At 41.0% G+C, this 22,708-nt stretch overlaps 1 protein-coding gene across 3 annotated transcripts in view; it reads right to left on the reverse strand.

Moving 5' to 3' along the window:
- Positions 1-22,708, reverse strand: part of LOC149232883 (uncharacterized) — a 509,382-nt gene that overhangs the window by 450,608 nt on the left and 36,066 nt on the right. For 2 of the 3 annotated variants that reach the window (XM_089379540.1, XM_089379538.1), the window contains exons 2-4: positions 20,982-21,187; positions 20,708-20,826; positions 20,273-20,404 (exon numbers count right to left, since the gene is read on the reverse strand). In XM_089379540.1, the coding sequence (XP_089235666.1) occupies positions 20,273-20,404; positions 20,708-20,826; positions 20,982-21,187 (457 nt within the window). The remainder of the gene's footprint in view (positions 1-20,272; positions 20,405-20,707; positions 20,827-20,981; positions 21,188-22,708) is intronic. The other variant, XM_089379539.1, reaches the window with a different exon arrangement.

Raw genomic sequence — 22,708 nt, forward strand, 5'->3', positions numbered from 1 at the left:
TTGTTGAGCCTCCATTAAATGCATCCATTGTTGCTAGGAACAAATGGACCAATGGAGAAGTCAAAGCAAGGAAGATCATCTGGGACCCTATCGACAAGCGCTTGGTGGCCTATGTTTCCGAACTAAACACCTCCAAGGAAATCTACGATAGACTGGTGAGTTTATTTAAAGTCAATGATGCAAATCAAGTCTTGTTTCTTAGAAATAAGCTGAAGGAAATTAAGAAGGGAAAAAATGAGAGTATGCAAGCATATTTCTTAAGGATCACCGAGATCAAGAACGATCTCCTATCTATTGGGGAAGTAATTCCTGACAAGGAAATGACACTCACAACTCTTGGAGGGCTACCATCTGAATGGTATATATTCACGACTACTCTTCTCAACAATAACGTAATTCCTAGATTTGAGGAATTAATGGCCAGATGCATTCAAGAAGAAACAAGGATGGACGAGCAATAAATGCCCATACTTAAAGGTCATCCCTCTGCTTTTTCTTCTCATACTAAAAGAAGAAACAATTCCAGGGCTAAATTCAAAGGAAAACCTGGACCAAAGGGTGGAAGAAAAGGACAATGTTACAACTGCAATAAAACGAGTCACTATGCAAGGGAGTGCCCTGATAAAAGGGACTCACACCGGGATGATGATCAAAATCCCTCTCAACGCAAACAAAGGAATGGCAGGTAAAATGGCAGAGGTAAAAGAAGTGCCAGAAATCAAGGAAGAGGACAACCATTCAAGAAGGCAAGAAATTCCAGGTATGAATCTAACACTGTTAACAATAAGCAAGATGAATATTATCTACCAGCAGCTCTATCTACTACTGCTCCCCCAGACTCGCTGGGAAATTGGCTTATTGATAGTGGTGCCTCAAGGCACTTCACTAGTTACAAAGAAGCTCTCTATAAGGCAGGAAACCAACCTGGAAATTTTCTTGGAGATAATTCAAAATATCTCGTGAAAGGAGTAGGAAATGTCACTCTTCAATTGAATCAAGGTAATACCATCCACTTACAAGATGTATTATATGTACCTGATCTCAAGAAGAAACTGGTGTCCATTTCAGCAATGGAAGACAAAGGCTACAAGGTAACCTTCAGCGATGGCAAGGTACATGTATGGAAAAAGAACTTTAAAAATGCTTTTACTCTTGGGTTTCGAGTTGATTCATTATATCAGGTCGGAGGAAGTCCGCTGGGTGTCATGTCTTGTGACACATCTCTTCAGTCCGAACTATGGCATCAGAGGTTTGCTCATCTTCATTATAAATCTCTACCTGATGTAAGAAAAATGGTGACCGGGATGCCCGAGTTCAGATTAGAGCAAGAAGGTGTATGCCCAGGATGTGCCAAAGGAAAGCTAAAAAGGGGACCATTCCCCTCAAGCCAAAGCAAGACCTCCGATATATTGCAATTAGTTCACTCAGACATATCCAGTATGATGCCTGTTAACTCCTTGGGAGGATATTTATATTACCTCACTTTTACAGATGATTATTCTCGCAAGACTTGGATATACTTCTTAAAAAAGAAGGATGAAGTGTTCTCCTGGTTTCGGCACTTCAAAGCCTTGATCGAGAATCAAACCGAAAAGAAGATCAAGATCTTAAGGACTGATAATGGGACTGAATATGAATCCAATGACTTTCATGACTTTTGCAAAGAGGCTAGCATTAAGAGGGAGACTACTACACCATATACTCCTGAGCAGAATGGTGTGGCGGAAAGGAAGAATTGTACAATTGTGGAAGTCGCCCGTGCTATGCTCCATGATCAAAGACTTCCCAAGTTTCTATGGGCCGAAGCTGCAAATACCGCCGTATATGTACAAAACCGATGCCCTCATCAAGCATTGGGTTCCAAGACTCCCGAAGAAATGTTCACTAGTAAGAAACCTAACGTATCTCATTTTAGAATTTTTGGAAGTCGTGTATATTTTCATGTGCCGAAGGAGAAAAGGAATAGATTGGATGCATCTGGAAAGAAAGGAATCTTCGTGGGCTATAGCGAAAATACTAAGGGATATAGAATCTATGTGGCTGGACAAAGGGAAGTTGAAATCAACCATGATGTCACCTTTGACGAAGATATGGCTCTTAGCAAAGTTGACAATCTTCCTACTCTAAGAGGATCTAAAGAAGCTGACACCAAGGAACCGAAGGAAAAGGAAGATAAGACAATGCCCGATGCGGAAGAACCTATGGATCCTATTAATCCACCTCCGCAAGAGCCTTCCTCTTCTAGGAAGAGGCCTTCATGGCTTAGGGGGACACTTGATGATGCTGAAGGACACATTGCACCCAGAGGAACCTTCCGTGAAAGTAAGAAATCGAACAAGTATCAGGGATACCTGACCATCGTGAGCACGCTCATTCAAAATGAGCCTTCGTCATTCATAGATGTCGTCAAGCATCAAGTATGGAAGGATGCAATGACCGAGGAATATGAGTCCATTATGAAAAACGATGTTTGGGATGTGGTCCCCAGACCCCAGGACAAAGTTGTTGTCACTTCAAAATGGCTTTACAAGATAAAGCATGCAGTTGATGGAAGTGCGGAAAAGTATAAGGCTCGTTTTGTTGCTCGTGGCTTCTCCCGGAAGGAAGGTATAGACTACGACGAGATATTTGCACCTGTTGCCCGATATACCACCATCTGCTCGATCATAGCCCTTGCTGCTTCGCAAGGATGGAACCTACATCAGATGGATGTCAAGACTGCTTTCTTACATGGTTCAATCAAAGAGGAGGTCTATGTGGAGCAACTCGAATGATTTGAGATTTATGATCGGGAATCTCATGTGTGCACGTTGAAGAAGGCCCTCTATGTGCTAAAGCAAGCACCCCGAGCATGGTATGAGAGAATCGATAGCTACTTGATAAAGCTAGGATTCACTAGGAGTGAAGCCGACCCTAACCTTTACTTTAAGGTTATAGATGACAAGCCTCTCATACTGGTGCTATATGTTGACGACCTCTTTCTAATAGATGCAGACCCTCTCATTCACAAATGTAAGAGGGAGTTGGCTTCTGAGTTCGAGATGAAAGACCTAGGACTTATGCACTATTTTTACCCGAATGATTTGAGATTTATGATCGGGAATCTCATGTGTGCACGTTGAAGAAGGCCCTCTATGTGCTAAAGCAAGCACCCCGAGCATGGTATGAGAGAATCGATAGCTACTTGATAAAGCTAGGATTCACTAGGAGTGAAGCCGACCCTAACCTTTACTTTAAGGTTATAGATGACAAGCCTCTCATACTGGTGCTATATGTTGACAACCTCTTTCTAACAGATGCAGACCCTCTCATTCACAAATGTAAGAGGGAGTTGGCTTCTGAGTTCGAGATGAAAGACCTAGGACTTATGCACTATTTCCTAGGACTGGAAGTCTGGCAAAAACCAGGGGAGATTTTCCTATCTCAAGGAAAATATGTGGTGAAGATATTGGAGAGATTCGACATGGTGGACTGCAAGCCCGTAACTACCCCGATGGAGCTTGACTTCAAGAAGTTAAGCGGTAGTGCTGTCGGACCTATTTTACGAAATGCTACCGAGTATTGTCAACTCGTCGGAGCATTAATGTTCTTGGTCAACTCCCGTCCGGATATATGCTTTGCAATCAACACATTGAGTCAACATATGGTTGAGCCTCACCACTCACATTGGATTGGTGCCAAGAATCTATTGAGATATCTTCGTGGCATAATCAGTCATGGCTTGAGAATCTGAGATACACTGTCGGAGATGTGAGACTACTTGGGTATACTGATGCTGATTGGGTAGGCAGTGTGGTGGACAAAAAGAACACTTATGGGTGTTGTTTCTCTTTGGGATATGCCTTGATATCCTAGATGAGCAAGAAGCAGAAATCGGTGGCTTTGAGCACCGTCGAGGCAGAGTACATTGCTGCTAGCATGGCCAACTGTGAGGCAGTCTGGTTGCAAAAGCTCTTCAGTGAGCTGTTTGGATTTACATTGGATACCACCGTGATCCTGTGTGACAACCAAAGCGGGATCCGTTTATCAAAGAATCACGCATTTCATGATCGCTCCAAGCATATCGACATCAGGTACCACTATATTCGAGATATGGTGCAATGAGGAGCAATAAGGCTCCAACATATCAGTACAGATGAACAAGTCGCCGACATTTTAACAAAGCCTCTAGGAAAGGTCAAATCCCTGACTTTCCGAGAACGACTTGGTGTCGTTCAGAGACCCTCTTATGAGGGTCGAGTATGATGTATTGAGCTCTAGGAGCTCCAGGGGGGCGCGAGGTACTTCTTGGAGCAACATGTGACCACAGGGCAACTCACCATCCCCTGGTGGTGCACTATGTATAGGGTAAAGGTTCAACCTTCCCCTATGACACCCCGTGGCGACTGTGGAACAGGATGATTAGTTCTCCTGTGGGCCAAGATGATTCGTTTTCCGTGGCAATTGTGGAACAGGATGATTAGTTCTCCTATAGGCCAGGATGATTAATTCTCCGTGGCATCCACTGGACAGGATGGTTCGTTCTCCTGTGGACAGGATGATTAGTTCTCCTCTCGAGGCATCCTACCCATGCAGTTTGGGACTCATGGGAAGTACCTCTCATCTGATCAATGAGCAGGGAAATGAGGATAGGGACCATAGTAGTACTATCGATGGACACATCGTTGTATCTACCGTACTCCCTATGCTAGGATGACCTCCATTGATCTGGGATCAGTGAGAGTGGTTCACACTTTGAGACTGACTTCGGGTCAGTGGAGGATGGTATGATACTTCTTCTTCTTCATAGTTCGAGCAGAGCAGGGCAGAGCAAAGTAGAGCCGAGCAAAGCAGAGCAGAGTGGGGTCAAGTTGTACAGGACAGTGCATTTGATGGATGGATAGCAGCGACGGTCTGATGGATTGCAAATGAAGTTCTCCCTAGTTGAGAGGGAGTGTTAAAATTGGCAACTAGGGTCAAACTCCATGTGGATCACCTTATTTATGACCTCTAATATTCTTCCTAGATTCCTCTCATTGAGAGGTGTAGGATCGATCTAAAGATCATCCGATTCCGATAAGTATTTATGGAGATATGAATTTATTTTGATTATGGACAAATTGTCAAGGTCGGCCAACTAACTTACGTAGGCTCAGAAGCTCAACAGCCACGTCTATTCATCCTCAATGTTTGCATATAAATACAAGGAGCCTTCTTCCTCATTTGGACAATTCATTCACTCATCTTCTCTCTCTCTCTCCTACGCATAAAAGGAGCCTCTATCTCTCTCACACGTGTTGCTGAAAGGAAGACGTCCTAGGGCAAGGAAGACGCAGAAAGAAGGACGCTAGGGCAGCAGGTCATCTCTTTGACCAGTGTTGACCAAGCATTGACCATCCAAAAGTGCAGATTGGGTGTGGATGCCTCTCCTAGGCAGACCGTAATTTTTGGCATGAAAACTGAGGTGATTTGACCTCTGGTTTGACCGGTGTTGATTGCCCTAGTTTAGGGTTGCAGGTTGACTTTAGAAATCTGCTATTTGATTGTACTTCAGAGGCCATTCAAGGGCAAATTGACAAGAAATTGACCAAGCATATTGGAGGTCAATTTCATCTAGTTTGACCAAGTTTGACTTTGCTGATCTAGGGTTTGCACCATCTAGTTTGACCAAGTTTGACTTTGCTGATCTAGGGTTTACAGAATTTAGATTTTGTACCATTTCTCTCTGCTGAATTATTGAAGATAAAAGAATATTTGATCAAACGGTTTCCCCGCATTGGGGTTTGTCCCTGGCTAGCTGCCACATCTTGTGTCTCTTGTCTTGGCTTTTTTTTGTTGATCATTTAATATTCTATCTGCACTTTACTTAATGTATATGTGATTGCTAATCTGTGGGTAATAAGAAGAAAAATAAGTAAACTGCTCTAAGCATAGAACATACCATAATTTAATAGGTGAGTTTAAAGTATTTATGATGAAATGCAACTATCATAGCAAAGAACAATGTCACCTTAAGAAAAATTAACATGTTATCAAAGTTGGGCTGAAGAAAAGTCATGGAGATACCCCGATGATGACACCTTTGATGGAAGCAAGAAGAGGATGGTGAAGACCTAAAAAAATTCTAGGGTTTGAAGAAAACCGTAGGCATCTTGATGATTAGAGTTTGATGGATTCTATGAAGTTGAGTATGGAACCTAGCTCGTCAATGTGAAGATGCTCAAGCCCTAGATGGGATAATCCCTAGCAGATCTAGTTGGATAAATGAAGACAACATTGGTATATGGACCATGGACATGTATGGCTCTTGAATATTGGTTCAAGAGGGACAGGATCACCTCTCATTGAAGATAAGTATTTCTTGACTTATGATGCTTCTTACTTGTTGGATCTGATGATTATGCTTATTGCTTGTACTTCCTGCATATGTATTTGAGTATATGGATGTTTCTAACCTCCTTGATGAGATGTGATGAGTAGATCCTTCTTGAGGATCATTTTGAGATGCAAATCTAGAAAGAGATAAAGAGGTACTTGATGAAAAGGTGACAAAGTGCTTCAAGTGGCCTATGTCTAAGGAGTAGGTGCTCAATTATTTGAGATATGCATGGTAGGTTGTGTTTCAACTATTGGCTCGGTAAGCCCTAAGGTATGATGAGAATGTCTCTTTCTTTAATGGCTCATACGTGCATATGAAGTGACTTGGATATATGTCTCCTATGATGAAATTATGCACTTGATGTTGAACTTTTGACCACCTTGAATTCTATGAGGCTATCTAATGTTGATACATTGATACTCTTGATGTTTGGCTAACATCTATGATCTATCTTTTGGATACCTTGATCCTATAAAGAAGGATAACACCTTGGCTCTAGAAAATGCAATATGGTTAAACTGGATGCAATAGGTTGATGGAGTGACTTGACAGAAAATGCTATTGTGTTCATAATCTTTGAGATATGATGTTGCATCTATCTACTGCTTTGAGTCTAACCTTTGATGAAATATTGATGTCATGATGTTGATAGCCACATGTTTATGATCTAACAGATCTGTTGTTGCATGACTCAAATAGAGACAGGTTGCTTACATGAATGAAGATGAATGATGCAGATCCCCAATCAAAGGGAGAACTGCTTTTCAAGATTCTTACCCTTATTACTATTTGTATTCTATGTTGTTGAAGTATGATTTATGTGCATCTAACAGTATTGATCTGCAGCAGAGTCTTAGATCTAAAGCCCTTACAGAAATTAGGGTTTCTGCCTCGGTCGCAGTCACAGATCTAGGAGATCTCATCCCTGGTCGCACACATGCTAAGGCCGAGACAACGACCAGGCAGCTAAAGTCGCTCTCATGCTAACCTTAAGAGAACGACCAGAGGTTTGACTGTAGTTGACCATCATCTGAAGCTTTATGAAGTTGTTTGAATTCTGACTCAAGATGTTTCTGACATATTCTGCCACTGTAATTTGATTTCTAATGTTGTTGAGTTAAATTGTTGATCATATAATGAAGTATTGTGCATGAAATCAGATGGTCACCTGGAAGATGTCAGTACCACAGTGAAGATCTGCTAGTAGGAAAAGTTTGAATGTTTGCCATAACATGAACATGCATATTGAACTTGTGTTTGCAAGTGACCAGGATATACATATAGATATGTCACTATGTTTGTGCTACAAGAGGTTGGCATGATTTGGCATTACTGGTATATATGAAAAGTGTTTTGTCAAGATGCTTAACAATAACTTTGAATTCATGATTGAGATGTGCTTTATAGATCTCTCTTCGATAGCAATTTGGACTTGACCCAATGTCTAGTGATCTAATTTGATGATTGTTGATTTGCCATGATATCAATACTATGTGGGCATGATGACTTATTTGGAGATTGGCCTCCTTATTCTTAGCACAATGTTTGGAATGATGATAGTTTTGATGGCAGGATGACTTATATTATGATTATGAAAATGAATTGATAAAGTTTGGATTGATAATGCATGACTTGTTGGCATGATAGTGATAACTTTGATAATGGTCGTGATTTGGCTTCTAAACTTTGATGGTACAACATTGAGGTATGACTATGTTGGCTTAGCAAGGCATTATGTTTAGAGCATTGCGATCCAGACATGTCTAGATTTGACAGTTATTTGATGAAGTCACGATGACGAGTTCCAAGGTATGGCTTTGATATTGATTATGGTTTTGGTTTTATATCCTAATGATCTACTTATGACAGGTGATGAGCCTCTGATGATCTAAATCAGAGGCAGGTGGCTTATGAACCCTGAAATGATGTATCATGGCATGATGATTCTATTTCTGGAATTTGGGAAAGAAGTTCCACATTGCAGAGCGCTACTGGAAAATGTTTTGAATAATGAAAATGAAAAACCCTAGATACTATGATTTGAAGTTCAACGATATTGTTGAACTTGACATGGCACCCGACAGTTGATTGAAGCATTGATGTTCTGTTTTGAACATCCATATGTATATGTATGATGTGCATAGAACCTGATTAAATTCATGATTGAACTGCTTTAGTCACATAGAGTTGCCTTGAAATATCTGCATGAGCTGTTCTATTTTGACAATGTGATATTTCTCCTATGATATGTATCTGCATAAATGTATTGTTGATATTTGAGATTATTTGGATGCTGCTTTAGTATGTGATCTGCCATGATATCTTGGATGAGAGGTCCATAACATGACCGAGGTTGATCATCATGTTGCTCGCATGGCTAGCTGTGAGGAAGGATACAGAAGCTCGTTAGAGAGTTGTTTAAGCATGATTTGAATATAACACAGATACCATGGATACATTGTGATAATCCGATTGGTAGTAAGTCCCATATTTATAGTTGGAACCGAGATACTCTCATATATTGAGATAGTGCAGCTGCTCGAAACAAGCTCAGGCTTGTAATTGGCACCTCCGTGAGAGGGAGGATGATTATGGTATCCTTTTGTGATTCATATGATTATATATGATTTGACATGATATTTGATTTGATGTTCTGTATGAAAAGGAAACAATTGTTATTGAGACAAGCAAATTGCAGATATTCTCTCAAAGGCATCTTGGTTTTCAGAGAGCATCCCCTCCAGATGAGGGGCAGTGCTGATCGAGGACACTGAGCCAACTCTTCCTACCCTATTTGAGCTCCCAGGGTGAGGAATCGAGATGGAGGGCTCCTGGGGTTGAGGGAACTTTGGACAATAGGGCATTACCCTATCTATATAGGGAGTTACCCCTATCTGTTACCCATAGGGTTGGAGTTGTAGCTCACCCTATCTTGGTCTTAGCAGAGTATACCCCAGTTGGCATCATACCCACAAGCAGGGCTTGTTGGGAATATTACTCCTCGTCTAGCCAACGAGTTGAGGGTATGCTTGGGGGTGTACAACCCAAGGCGATTATGATGCAGGTGTTCTACCACATGACTATTCTAGGTCATCGATGGGAAGATTGGCAGGCAATAAGGATGGGTTGAGATGACTTGTGGGTTGAGATGACCTGGTATGATTCCAGGTTGAGGGTATAGCGCACCCCCCCCCACCCCCCCGATGAAATTCCAGGGTCAAGCGTTTACTCCCCTGTGTGATGAGGTATCCTATTGCTCGGTATGGATGGAAGTTATTGCTCCCCATTGTGATTCCAGGTTGAGATGCGCTCCCTGATGATATGCTCTCTGATGATGATTGATGATGATCCAGGTAGTAGCCCACTGGCATAGATTCCAGATAGCAGCCTGATGCATAGAGGGTGGTAGCTTGAGCTCCCCTCTGATATCAAATTCTTCTTCTTCTAGATCCGAGAATGTTCAGCATACGAGCAGGAACAATCAAGAGATAAGCAAATATGCGCAAAGGATACATCGAGATGTACAATGATGATTTGTGATCATGAGACACCTGAGATGGACATGGCACAACGACTACATGACAGAGATGATCCATGACAATATGTGATGACACTCAAAGATTCCAGAACGGTATATTGATTTGATGGACAGATATTGGCAGGTGGAATTCTCCTTGGTTAAGAGGGAGTGTTAATTTTGGCAACTGCAGTAATATTCCACCTTGGACACCTGAAAAGACAGAGATAATGATTGCATTAGATTCCTCTTTTCGAGAGGACCAAAATCGACCTAATGATGACCCAATTCAGTTAAGCAGAAGTTAAGTTTTGAATTATTTTATTCATTCACTCACTATGGAATGGGTCGGCCCTAACCACTTGGGTAACTGCTTGGGTCAACCTCAACCCCAAGTAAACCCTCAAGAAAAACTATAAAAGGAAGAGGCCTCAAGCTCATTTGGATACACTCAATCAAGACATGTTTCTATTCTTCTATTTTTTTTGGCTCACACACGTTCATCGGCAAAAGTTCGCATTGGGTCCGAAAGTATAGTGGAAAGGTTTGCTCTGGGTTAGGGTTTTTATGGATCTCGGTTGCTGGCACAGATCAGAAGTTTTCTATCCATGGTCGCAGGCACAAAGTGGTCAAGAGAGCGACTTTGGCTCTCTGGTCGCTCGGAGACAATTCAGAAGGAGCGACTCTGAGTTCAAAGTCAGAGCGAAAGGATCCAATCCCTGGTCGCTTGCACCAGATAGCCCTGGGAGTGACCCTACCAGTGCAGTCGCTGACATAGCTCAGCTAGAGAGTGACTTTGATTCTCTTGGTCGCTCGTACAGCTCATTAAGGGTGCGACTATGGGTTTTTACAGTCTAGTGTCAAGGTCGCACACACAGTGACCTCCTAGGAGCAATTGTGCAGTTATAATCACACGTATACAGTCTTCATGAGAGCGACCCTGAAGTTTCAGTTGCCCACAGACGATATTGATGAGGGCGGCCCAATTCAGATCTAGGGTTTTGATATCTTGGCTTTAGTTGACTTCAGCGATCAAGTAGATCTGGGTTTCTCTCTACTTCTATATGGATCTATAGATCCGATTTGTTAGTTTCTGCTGAAAACATATGTATTGGGCTCATTATCAGTGACAGTGTTGATTTGTGGTAGCATCAGATGTGCTCTAGCCATGAAAATTGGTGGTGAGGCTAAGGCACATAAGATCTCCAAGACCCAAAAATGGTTTGGGGAAATTCCACCCAGTTGGAGAGATATTAAAATAATTAATATTTTTAATGGGGTTCCTAAGTATAAACTTGGGAAATTAAAATATTAATGGGTATTAATATAAAATTGGGTGAGAATGTTCTAAATGACATGGATCAAGCCAAATCCAATCTTAGCCGTTGATTAGGGACTTCATCTCAGCCGTTGAAGACTCAACAAGAAAAGTATAAGAGGAGGCTTGAGGGTCAGTTGGAGACACACCAAATTGATCAGTCAGTTCGATTTTCTGAAGCGGGGTTTTGCTAAGAGAATCGAACCAGTGATCTGTTGCAGCGAGGGGCAGTTCGGCACGAGGCCGAGAATACATAGCAAAGAGGCAGAGATAGTTCCAAAGAGATAGCGCAGAGCCTGGAGAGGCTGACGCAAAGGCAGTTGGGTGCTACGCAGAGGCAGCTGGGAGCTACATAGAGGCTGAAGAGGCCAACATGGGTGACACAGAGGGCCTGAGAGTTGACACAGAGACTTCAAAAGCTGCGCAGAGGCTAGCAGAGCTGACGCAAGGCCAAGAGGCAACGCTGGAAGAATTTTCGTGGGGCAGACTGAGCGCTAATGAGCCAGGAAGGGCGACGCAATCCCTACAAAATGACGCAGAGCAGTGGAAGCTGCCATAGTTGTGGAATCGTTCATCGATGATTGATCAGCCGGAATATATGTCTCCGAGGAGAGGTACTACTGCCGAGAGCATTCTCTGTTGGGTAAGCCATTTATCGCACCCTAGTTGTATTCAGAAACTGCATAATAATAAAACCCTCATATTTGTTGCACCGGTTTTCCTGCATTGGGTTTTTCTGGGGACGATTGTCCAAAAATAACGGTGTCCCTTGTGTGTTTGTCTCAGTTATTTCATTTGTTGATCTGTATATGAGTTAAGGCTACATTTGCATTTATTTCAGTATTTATATTTATAAATAACTTGTTAATGAAATAAACAAGTAGGAGAAATTAAACCGGATAATGCAGTAGAGATTTCTAACGTGTCATACTTAGAAATTTCAACATGGTATCAGAGCATTGCAAATCACAGGCGGACTGAAGGAACTAGCAGTAATCTGAAGAATTTGCAACAGTAGTAGCTGTCCCGAGAGACAACGTTGTTCCAAAGCAGAAGTAGCAGAGAAGAAGTGACACAGAGGGCCTGCGTCATCATTTCAATCCAAGGGGAGGGTCAGCGCAAAGGCAGATAAGGGCAGACCAGACCTATGCAATGCCTGGTCATCTTTATCAGCCAAGAAGGATCGACGTTGTGGCTAGGAGGAGCAGATTATGCCGTTGTCGGGATTGCGGAGAGCCTGAAAGGCTCAATGTCTTCAGTTGTTGGGGCTTCAGGAGTTGTGGGCAAATTGTGATTGAGAAGCTGGTGCGGTGTTGTTTCTATCGGTGCAGAGTAGTACCTAAGGGGACAAAACCAAGGTAGATGGAATCTCTATCTTGACAGATTTCTAGCCAAGAAATCCATATCCAAAGAGCAATTGCAAGAAGGATTGGAGAGGAGCAATTTGACACTTGGCAAGAGGATTTCCAGCAGGGAAATCAGGACTTGGAGGAAAATTTCCAGGAGGGAAGTCGAAACTCAGAGGGAGTCCAGAAGAGGAGCTGAAATGGCAGTGAACGAACTGAGGGATCAAGACAGGTTGGCCGGGGCTTCCAACTTTGTCATCTGGAAGGCAAGGATCCTGGTAGTCTTGGAACGACATTGCATCAAGGACTTTGCCTTGAGAACCGTGGCTATCCCGGTCGACCCAGCTGAAAATGGGAAGTATGAGGATGCAATGGCGAGGGCGAAGTGCATGATCCTAGATGGGGTCAAAGATCATGTCATACCACATATTGTTGAAGAGAACGCAACAAAGGAGATGTGGGATGCTTTGACGACTTTGTATCAGGTCACTTCCGTGCAGCAGAAGATGTTATTGGAGAATCAGTTGCAGTCGTATCAAATGCAGAAGGGAGAGCAGATAGATCTGTTCCTCCTCATATTGCTGGAGATTCGTGACCAACTTACTTCCATAGGGTCTACACCGGATCCGAAGTTCATGGCGAGGACTACCGTGAATGCAGTCTCCAAGGAGTGGGAGACATTTGTCCAAGGTATTTTGCACAAAGCTACTCTTCCAGGATGGGAGGAGATGTGGGCAGCTCTTCGCCAAGAAGAGATCAAGAGGTTAACCAAGGCGGGGAGTAGTGGCAAGGGAAGTCGAATCAAGAAAGAGGAGGAGGAAGATGCGGCTCTGGCATCTGCAAGACATCAAGGGAAGAGAAAGAAGGACATATCCAAGGTGAAGTGCTTCCACTGTGAGGAGCTCGGACATTATGCATCCCAGTGTCAAATGAAGAAAAACAAGGGAGAGGCTTCCGACTCTAAGGCAGCTCTAGCTAAGGCGGAGAAAGAGGTCGAGACTGATGATGATTGTGCCATGAGTGCTCATGCACCTCTAGAGAAGAGGTGGGAAGACATTGAGTTGTAGTCAAGAGGACTACAAACTAGGGGCAGGATCCTTGAAGTGCCCAAAGTCCTGGATCATATCCGGCTACGGGAGCCCTTAACGATAGTAGCAAAATGACAGATGTCGGGTGGAGCAAAGTGTAGTGGAGCAGCAAGGCAATGCTTGGGTGCAGAAATCTGAGGCAGCGCAATGGAGGGTGCAGCAGTGTGAGAGACACAGAGTTGTATGCAGCAGCACAGTGGCAGCAAAGGAAGCACAGGATAGTAGCAGAGGCAGCTTCATTTTCACGTGGCTTCCAGACTCACTGGGTTGTCAATATTTGGGAGAAGTCAGTTACCTACTTCTCAGTAACTGAGTTGCAGTGCAGCAGTTAGCAATGGCGTGCTAGGGGCAGCATGGGCAGCATATTGAGAGGGAGTTGCAGTATAGATGTGGCAGTGGCAGTGGCAGTGTCATGGGTAGCAGTACAGGAAGCAGCAATGCAGATGATGTGAGGCAGCAGGCCTAGCATCAGCACAGGTACCAGTGCAAAGGATCAGTGTGATGTTTCCATGGTGAAGCATTACTAGAGCACATTCCTCGCTAAGAGGGAGTGTTGATTTGTTGTAGTATAGGATGTGCTCTAGCCATGAAAATTGGTGGAGAGGCTAAGGCACATAAGATCTCCAAGACCCAGAAATGGCTTGGGGAAATTCCACCCGGTTGGAGAGATATTAAAATAATTAATATTTTTAATGGGGTTCCTAAGTATAAACTTAGGAAAATTAAAATATTAATGGGTATTAATATAAAAATAGGTGAGAATGTTCTAAATGGCATGGATCAAGCCAAATCTAATCTTAGCCATTGATTAGGGACTTAATCTCGATCGTTGAAGACTCAACAGGAAAAGTATAAGAGGAAGCTTGAGGGTCAGTTGGAAACACACCAAATTGATCAGTCAGTTCGATTTTCTGGAGCAGGATATTGCTAAGAGAATTGAACCAGTGATCTGTTGCAGCAAGGGGCAGTTCGGCACGAGGCCAGGAATACATAGCAGAGAGGCAGAGATTGTGCCAAAGAGATAGCGCAGAGCATGGAGAGGCTGATGCAGAGGCAGTTGGGTGCTATGCAAAGGAAATTAGGAGCTACGTAGAGGCTGAAGAGGCCAGCGTGGGTGACGCAGAGGGCCTGAGAGCTGATGCAGAGGCTTCAATAGCTACGCAGAGGCTAGCAGAGCTGACGCAGGGCCAAGAGGCAGCGCTGGATGAATTTTTGTGGGGCAGACTGAGTGTTGGTGAGTCGGGAAGGGTGATGCAGTCCCTGCAGAGTGACGCAGAGCAGTGGAAGCAGCAATAGTTACTGTGGGAACGTTCATCTGGTGATTGATCAGCTGGAATATCTGTCTCCGAGGAGAGGTACTACTACTAAGGGCATTCTGTGTTGGGTGAGCCATTTCTGGCACCCTAGTTGTATTCAAAAACTGCATAATAATAAAACCCTCATATCTGTTATACCAGTTTTCCCGCATTGGGTTTTTCCAGGGACGATTGTCCAAAAATAACGGTGTCCCTTGTGTGTTTGTCTCATTTATTTCAGTGGTTGATCTGTAGATGAGTTAACGTTGCATTTGTGTTTATTTCAGTATTTATATTTATAAATAACTTGTTAATGGAATAAACAAGTAGGAGAAATTAAACCAGGTAATGCAATAGGGATTTCTAACGTGTCAGACATAGAAATTTCAACAGACAGTTGTGCTCAGCAATATTCGACACAGTGACAGCAGTACTCAACAGTGTTCTACACATTGACAATAGTATACAGCAGTTGATATCAGTTTGTGACAGCACATTACAGATATCAGTATGTGGGTTCTGATTCCTAACATGATTAGATCTGTTTCATAGATATCATTATGGTTTTGCTACATATATAAAGTGATGGATCATTGTACTCTCTTTTACTGCATCATTTGACGACGATCTAAGAAGAAGAACATTTACAAGAGTTTTCCCCATAGTGGATTTTGCCCTGGTCTCGGACCAATCCTGGTGTCTCTCTATGTGTGCATGCTTTCTTCTACTGTTCCTTTTACATTCAGCTGGATTAATGATGATGGTGATGTTGTTTCTTTCTATGTAATTGCATATGTTGATATATAATGGTGTAGATCTGAATAATGTAATGATAATATGGGGTGAGCTTAATGTATTTATGATGAAATGCAACTATCATAGCAAAGAACAATGTCGCCTTAAGAAAAATTAACACCTGATATGTGAGGAATTATATGACCCTCACACCATCCAAAATTATGGACCTCGTTTTCATATCCTTGGTTCTATGTTCTGTTGCTTGTACTAGATCTGAAAGAACATACACATCTCTGCTTACTAAATCGCAAGGATCATTCATCTTCAGAATCCAGGTAATTTTCTCCTTCCAGGGGCTGAAATTGGATACCCCGTCCAACCTATCTGCATATCTCAAATTGTTTAATGATGCCACCTTTGCAAATCAACCACGGCCAGAAAACCTAGTTTCAAAATTTTTAGAAATAATTTTGCTGCCTCAAAACCTCGTGATCTCAAATCTCTCTTTCAGAGTCTTTTAGATAGCTCTGGTACCATGTTAGATTTCTAATACCAACCAAATTTATTTGCTCACGGCAATTCAATTGATCCTCAGTTTATTAATTATTTACCCAAATATAATTGAATCTCCGAAAAATAAAATCACTGGTATTTTTAACTTCTAGAATTTAAAATAGGCAGCAAAAATAAACCAAAGAGATCAATCACACATTGCAAAATCAATTAACACACAAACAATTCTCCATCATTTCATTATCTAGAAAATATGGGTTTTTTGACCCATAGAGATACAAGGAAAAAATACACTCTGGAACCTGCAACTCAGCTCCCCCATAATGAATTCGGCCCAAGTAAGTTGGCCACAAAGAAATTTGCATCCAGATGAAATCGCTCTAAAAAAATCAGCATTCTATCAAATCTACACCCCCCAGCAACTCAATCCGCACCCTGCGACTAATGCACATTGGAAAAACCCCACTCAAACTCGTTTTGGCAACCCGGCCCTGCAACTCGACCCTCCTGGATTTGCTCAAACCCACTGGCACTTCTCCTCCTCTGCACATTGGTCACTGAGCCACTCGCACCATAGAGAGAGTCGCTCTCTCATGATGACTCGCTCACACACTTATGCTCTTCATTGCGTCTTCACGTCCATCACTAGCCTCCATTCATAATCTTCATTGATTCCAAATCTCTAACCCCAATCTCCTCACTAGAAGCATCTTGAATCTTTCTTCTAGAGACATTTTGAAGATTCCTTCTAGAGACATCTTGAATCTTCCTTCTAGAAATATCTTGAAGATTAAGGACAAAGATTATTTCTAACTCGCTTAAATAATTAAATTATTTATCCTTAGAAAATAACCCAATAGTCCACAATAATTAATTGACTTTAATTATTATACTTTTCCTAAATTAAACTTAGGAAAGAAGATATAAATCACTAGAAGAGGCAAATAATGCCTTCCACATGCTAAAATGCCAAGCAATTGTAGAAGGCCTTCTGATGCTACTCGCATCAACATTTGGAAGTGAATTCAATCTCTTAAATTGCTGCAATTTTTTAAAGTACAGCTGCAGTGAACTGTGTTATAACTCATTTTACTTGCTGATTTCTATTGCTGGGCTGTTATTTCACCTATATATTATTGCCTTAGGAAGAGCACCCAAGGTCCATAAGGTCCTAGTGTGTTTCCACACTTCAGGGTCGCTCTCAACATCGTTTAAATCTGTAATTTTATGTGTTTTTACTCATTTATCAGATTCAAAAGTGCAGGACAGCAACCAATCTGTCCTTGTTCAAGCATATACTCAAGAGGTAACTCAAAGATAACTCTTCTCCTTAGTTTATGCAATCAACACTTAATCTTGTGCACTAAAAGAACATTGTTATTTGAGTGATTAAGTGGAATTCATCTTGCTGGTCTGAATTTTCTGAAGTGTTTATGCAGATATCGGATATGCCTATTCACTATCTAACTCCGAACCCTCTGCATCCATTGGTAGTTCAAGCCTAAAACTTGCTTCATAAGTCATTTTATATTTAATAAGGCACTAGTCTATCTAACGCATGTGTGTTGAAGTCCTTCTTAGATACATCAATGGGATAGCCCCTGTGGCTTCCTAGGAGCTAGCCTAAAGTGTAGGGAGAGTGTATCAAAGTCATAGTGTATACATCCCCTTGATTGGGACCTTATCCACGCTGCTAATTTGGCAAGTAACAAGGTCCATAAAGCACAAACAGGGGATATATACACTGTCATTTCAATACATTGTAACAAGGTCCATGAAGCTATGGTATAATCGATACAATCAATCAACACATGGCCTCAAGTGCAGAGTAACCATGTGATCTTAAACCAACAATGGTGTCTGCCATGGATTTCATAATAAATGGGGTACTTAAAAATGTAAATGTCTTCTGAGTCCACCTCCTACAAGTGCCATCACTAACCAATCCTCTTCTCTTGACTATACTCAACCCAAAGGTGTTAAGGGAGAATGCTGAAATGGGGAAGGAAGAACCTAAGGCCATATGTCTAAGGGCTGTTAAGTTTCCAGTGTTCTATGCTGACACAATCACTTATTACAATTATTCTTCCATTAGCAATCACTTTATCCAATAAATTCAATCTTCCAACAACAATAAGCAATTATAGATAGAACAGTAAATCAAATGCACAATAGAAGACAGCCAAGAACAATAGAGACACTGCAATTTGGTCAAAGACCAGGAAAAAGCCCCACAAGGGGAAAACCCTTTCCAAATTCTTCTTCTATTAAATTGTCATCAAATGTTCAGCAGAGAGATACAATACCCAAGGACATCAACAATGAGTCAAAGGTCAAAGCCTTGACTTTCCTAAACACCAATCCAATATCCAATCAAAGATAAGCCCAAAGTCAAATCTGGTCAAAAGTAAAATCTGCAATTTCTGATCAAAGTCAACAGCAGTCAACTCTGCCCTAACCAGTCAACAGTCAAAGTGCCCAGAAAAATTCGGTCACAGCAACAGTCAACTCGGCCTCCTTAGCTCAGTCAAACTTGGTCAGAACATTTAACAAATTCTGCCCACAAATTGGTCAAAGTCAATGTTTGACCTGTGGAAACCCTAGCACAGAAATTTTGGTCAACACTGGTCAAAATGCTCTGAAAAATCTTGGTCAACCTCCCAGTCAACTCAACCTTCCATACAGATCCAAAAATCAGTCAAACAAAGTCAAATCCTCCATAGTCAACACTGGTCAAAACAGTCCCAAACAGAAGTCAAACTCAGTCAACAGAAAAAGACACTCTCTCCTTCACATGTGTGAACTTGGCCCTGCAATTTCAGACTTGTACGAACCAATGAGAAGAAAAGATGTGATGTGATGCCTCCAAATGATGCAAAGTGATGTCTATTTATATGTGGTTCAGCAGGTCGAATTTCCTCCTTTAGGCCAACTTGTACTTTTGTGTAGTTGTGGTTTCATATTAAAAATAATATTTTTCCTTGTAGAAATTAAATTCGTCCAAGGGTTAGTAGGATCTCCTTAGGGTGAGAAGGGCTTCCCAAAGGAGGGAATTTCTCCCTGAGATGACAAATTTCAACTAGTGTACTTTGAGTACATGATAAGCCCATTCCCTTAGCAATAGAAAGTGCTCCAAGTAGAAGGCCATCTTAGGGCCAACACCATGGTGTAGAAAATCCAAGTGGCATGGATAAACTATTGATAAAGAAGCTAACTAAATAAAATGACCTACAATATCTTGGAGCACAGCTATTACACAAGACAGAAACATGGATACAGCTTGATGTCATTGAGACTGAAGAAACTCTGAAAAGGGAAACATGGTACAATCCAAAATTAGGGAAAAAAGGATCATATAAAGCAAAGCAATATAAAAGGTGGCATATTCATGAATTGTTACCATGGCCTACTCTTAATGGATCTACTTACTTCGTGCATCACAACACTAAGAGAAGTTCATGAACTGACAAGGAAGAGAACATCTAAGAATATTGATTCTGCTTTATTTTATATATACAAAGTACTTAATTTCAAATTTCTGAGTAACTAATATGAAAAAGAATAACTTAGTTTCAAATTTATGAACAGTAATTATGAAAAAGAATAACCAAACAACTCTGCCAATAAAATGGATTAGCAGATGTGATAAATTCAACAAATTAAAATTTCTCATGAAAAGTGGCAGAAATTTCCAGAGATATAATCATTGTTTCTTATTCAATAATGCTTAGAAAACAAGATACAAAATTGCGTGTTTCTAAAATACAGATCTTCTGCCATTAGAGTTCTTTCAGAAAAAAGATGTAAATTCATATGCTATAATTACAGAAATTTCCAGAGATATAATCATTGTTTCTTATTCAATAATGCTTAGAAAACAAGTTACAAAATTGTGTGTTTCTAAAATACAGATCTTCTGCCATTAGAGTTCTTACAGAAAAAAGATGTAAATTCATATGCTATAATTAATTGTCATATGATCTGATTAAATTTTCCCTGTGCATAAACAAATAGTTATGGACTACAGAACCAAGAAAGGCATTGACGTCTAACATGAAAATTATACCAGAAAACATGCCCAAATCGACATCAAACTTACATTTGAAGTCTCCATAACATTAAGAAGCTCTGTCTTGCTCAATTTCAATCGCTGATCAGTATCCAGCGGCCTCAGCAACAATGCTGATATAGCTTCCTTCGCCATCCGAATTGTTTTCCCATTATAGTCAACCTGAAGTATCGATGCTCAATTAATCAACCAAGTATTTCATAAATTTTAAAAAAAAAGCCTCCAAAAGGAAAATATTTTAGTTTATATATACTACACCACTTGAAGGAAAATCAGTTCTGTCTAGCTAGCAGTTCTCAATTCAAAGTTTCAAACACAACATGATCATATTCATCTCACACCACTTATATCATTAAGCTCATTAATTACCAAAAGTAACTCAATCAAAACACAAAGAACGGTCAGTTCAAATGTTAAACAAAAATACAACTAGACTCTCAGATGAGTCTTGTTCATTAAACAAACTTGTCCTACAATAATGCCCTCAGATATATGAGTCCGTTTGTCATCCAAGAACTCTTCCAACTCCAATAAGCTCATTCTACAAAGCTTCATAGCCATCTCCTCAGCATCCTTCTTTCCTCCTGCACATCCCATAATCAAATAAAACATGCCCAGCAGGAAAACTAAAATAGAAAATCAATGAGACTATAGTGCAGTACATATAGTCTCAGATCAACATATTAACAATCAAGGAGAAAACATGTCAATACATTCTACTTTAGATAATATAGGTCACCTGTTACAGCATGAAATGAAACAGATCTGGAGGCACCATTAACAAAAAGAAGCTGAAACAAATCTGACTCTGCAGCAGATAGTTCATAACGATGTGCTAAACGCAATATCACTGGAGCTACATCTGGATCGGTCACTGTAAGGCGTGATTCTGCTCTGGATTCAATCTTTTCAATCAATTCGTCCATGATCGTAATTGCATCCTTTCTGTTATTGAACCAAGACAATTTAAGACTAAGAAATATAAGAAAGCTGATCATGATGTGAATGATAGTGGCTGATACGCAAAGATAATTAAATTCACATCAAAACATAAGAATGACTTGAAGACACAACTAAGGAAAGTTGGCCAAGTAAATATCAATCCCAGCATCCCTCCTGTTTCCCTTCAATCAGCTACATCAGAGACACACTCATATGGGTGCAATTTGTTGTTAATTTGATGACAGACCTGCTCATCAACCCAGACCTGTTTCTCCATCTCATCAGTTGCATACCTGTACTCATCAGTTTAGTGGTATATCAGTCCTTGTGTCCTATGCTCTCTATCTCAGATGTGCTAGATGATGCCTCATGACACTTAGTCTGCAGTTGGTATGGTTTTCCTTTGGTTGTTCCCCTACTTAGAAGTAATGCTAAGGTTTTGACTTGTTTGTTGAATGTGCTTAGCATTAGATGGATACTTTATCACCCATAACAAAGCAAAGATGTTACCTTGTTACTATATCTAACCATGTTGGGACATAATTACTTCTAGATAAATGTGCCTTAATCTAGGCCACTAAGTACTACTACGAAGTCAAGGTGAGTTGTGTAGTCACATCACCTCCATACACTTTTAATCAATTTTTCTTAGATTTTCATCTCATCCATTAAAATAATAATAATAATCAATATCCCTAACTTACGGTTAACTTATCAAATGTCATCAAAAGGGTCAAGAACAAAGGAGAAAGGAAAAATGCAAAACCTAACTAACTCAAGCTAAAATAAAAGGCTTAAGAGGTAAAGAGCAAAACAAATAAAGAAAATATAAAGATAAACTACTTCTCTATGCCCCACCCACCTTTCGAGGTCCTAACAACAAAATCCCTATCTAAAGCAAAAAAGGACCTAGCAAAAATAAAGAAAAATCAAAAAGAAAAGAAGGGGAAGTGTGTGTAGGCCGTGTTGCCTCAAAATCTAGCAGGCCTTGTCAGAGGCCTCACAAGACAAAGGCTACAGCAAGATACAACAACGAGGTGGAGGCCACTATCACCGCAGCACTCCACCCCCTGCTCTTTAGTGGAGTTTCACCACAAGGGAGGCTTCTCTGTAGAAATCACCTAATAGACATTCTAACCAATAGCTAGAAGGTAACAACTTGAATAGGCTTCGGTAGGGCACTCAGACTAAGAAAAAGGCTCAATCCAATAAAATAAGGAATAGCAAGCCCTCCAAGGAACTTACCAAGAATACTTATAGCCTAGGGTTCGAGTAATATGCTACAAAATTGGCACACTCAGGCATATAAGAGCAAGAAAAGGCTTGCAAGATAGGTGTGATCAACAAGGAGCCACAAGCCTTCAACAAGCCCTAAGTTGAAGCTTTAATGCTAGATTAGGGTTTTCCTAGGGCAAAATTGCTTAGGGTTTGTGACGTCAGCCCTAGGAAGGCTATTCCAACCATGCACAAGGGAAGATTTCGATGTTATAAGGTCCAACAATAAAGAAGAGCCTCAAAACCAAT

The sequence above is a fragment of the Pinus tabuliformis genome, chromosome J (assembly GCF_031772625.1).
Source record: "Pinus tabuliformis cultivar Carrire ecotype Pingquan chromosome J, CPIR1, whole genome shotgun sequence".
In the NCBI taxonomy this organism is placed as follows: Eukaryota; Viridiplantae; Streptophyta; class Pinopsida; order Pinales; family Pinaceae; genus Pinus; species Pinus tabuliformis.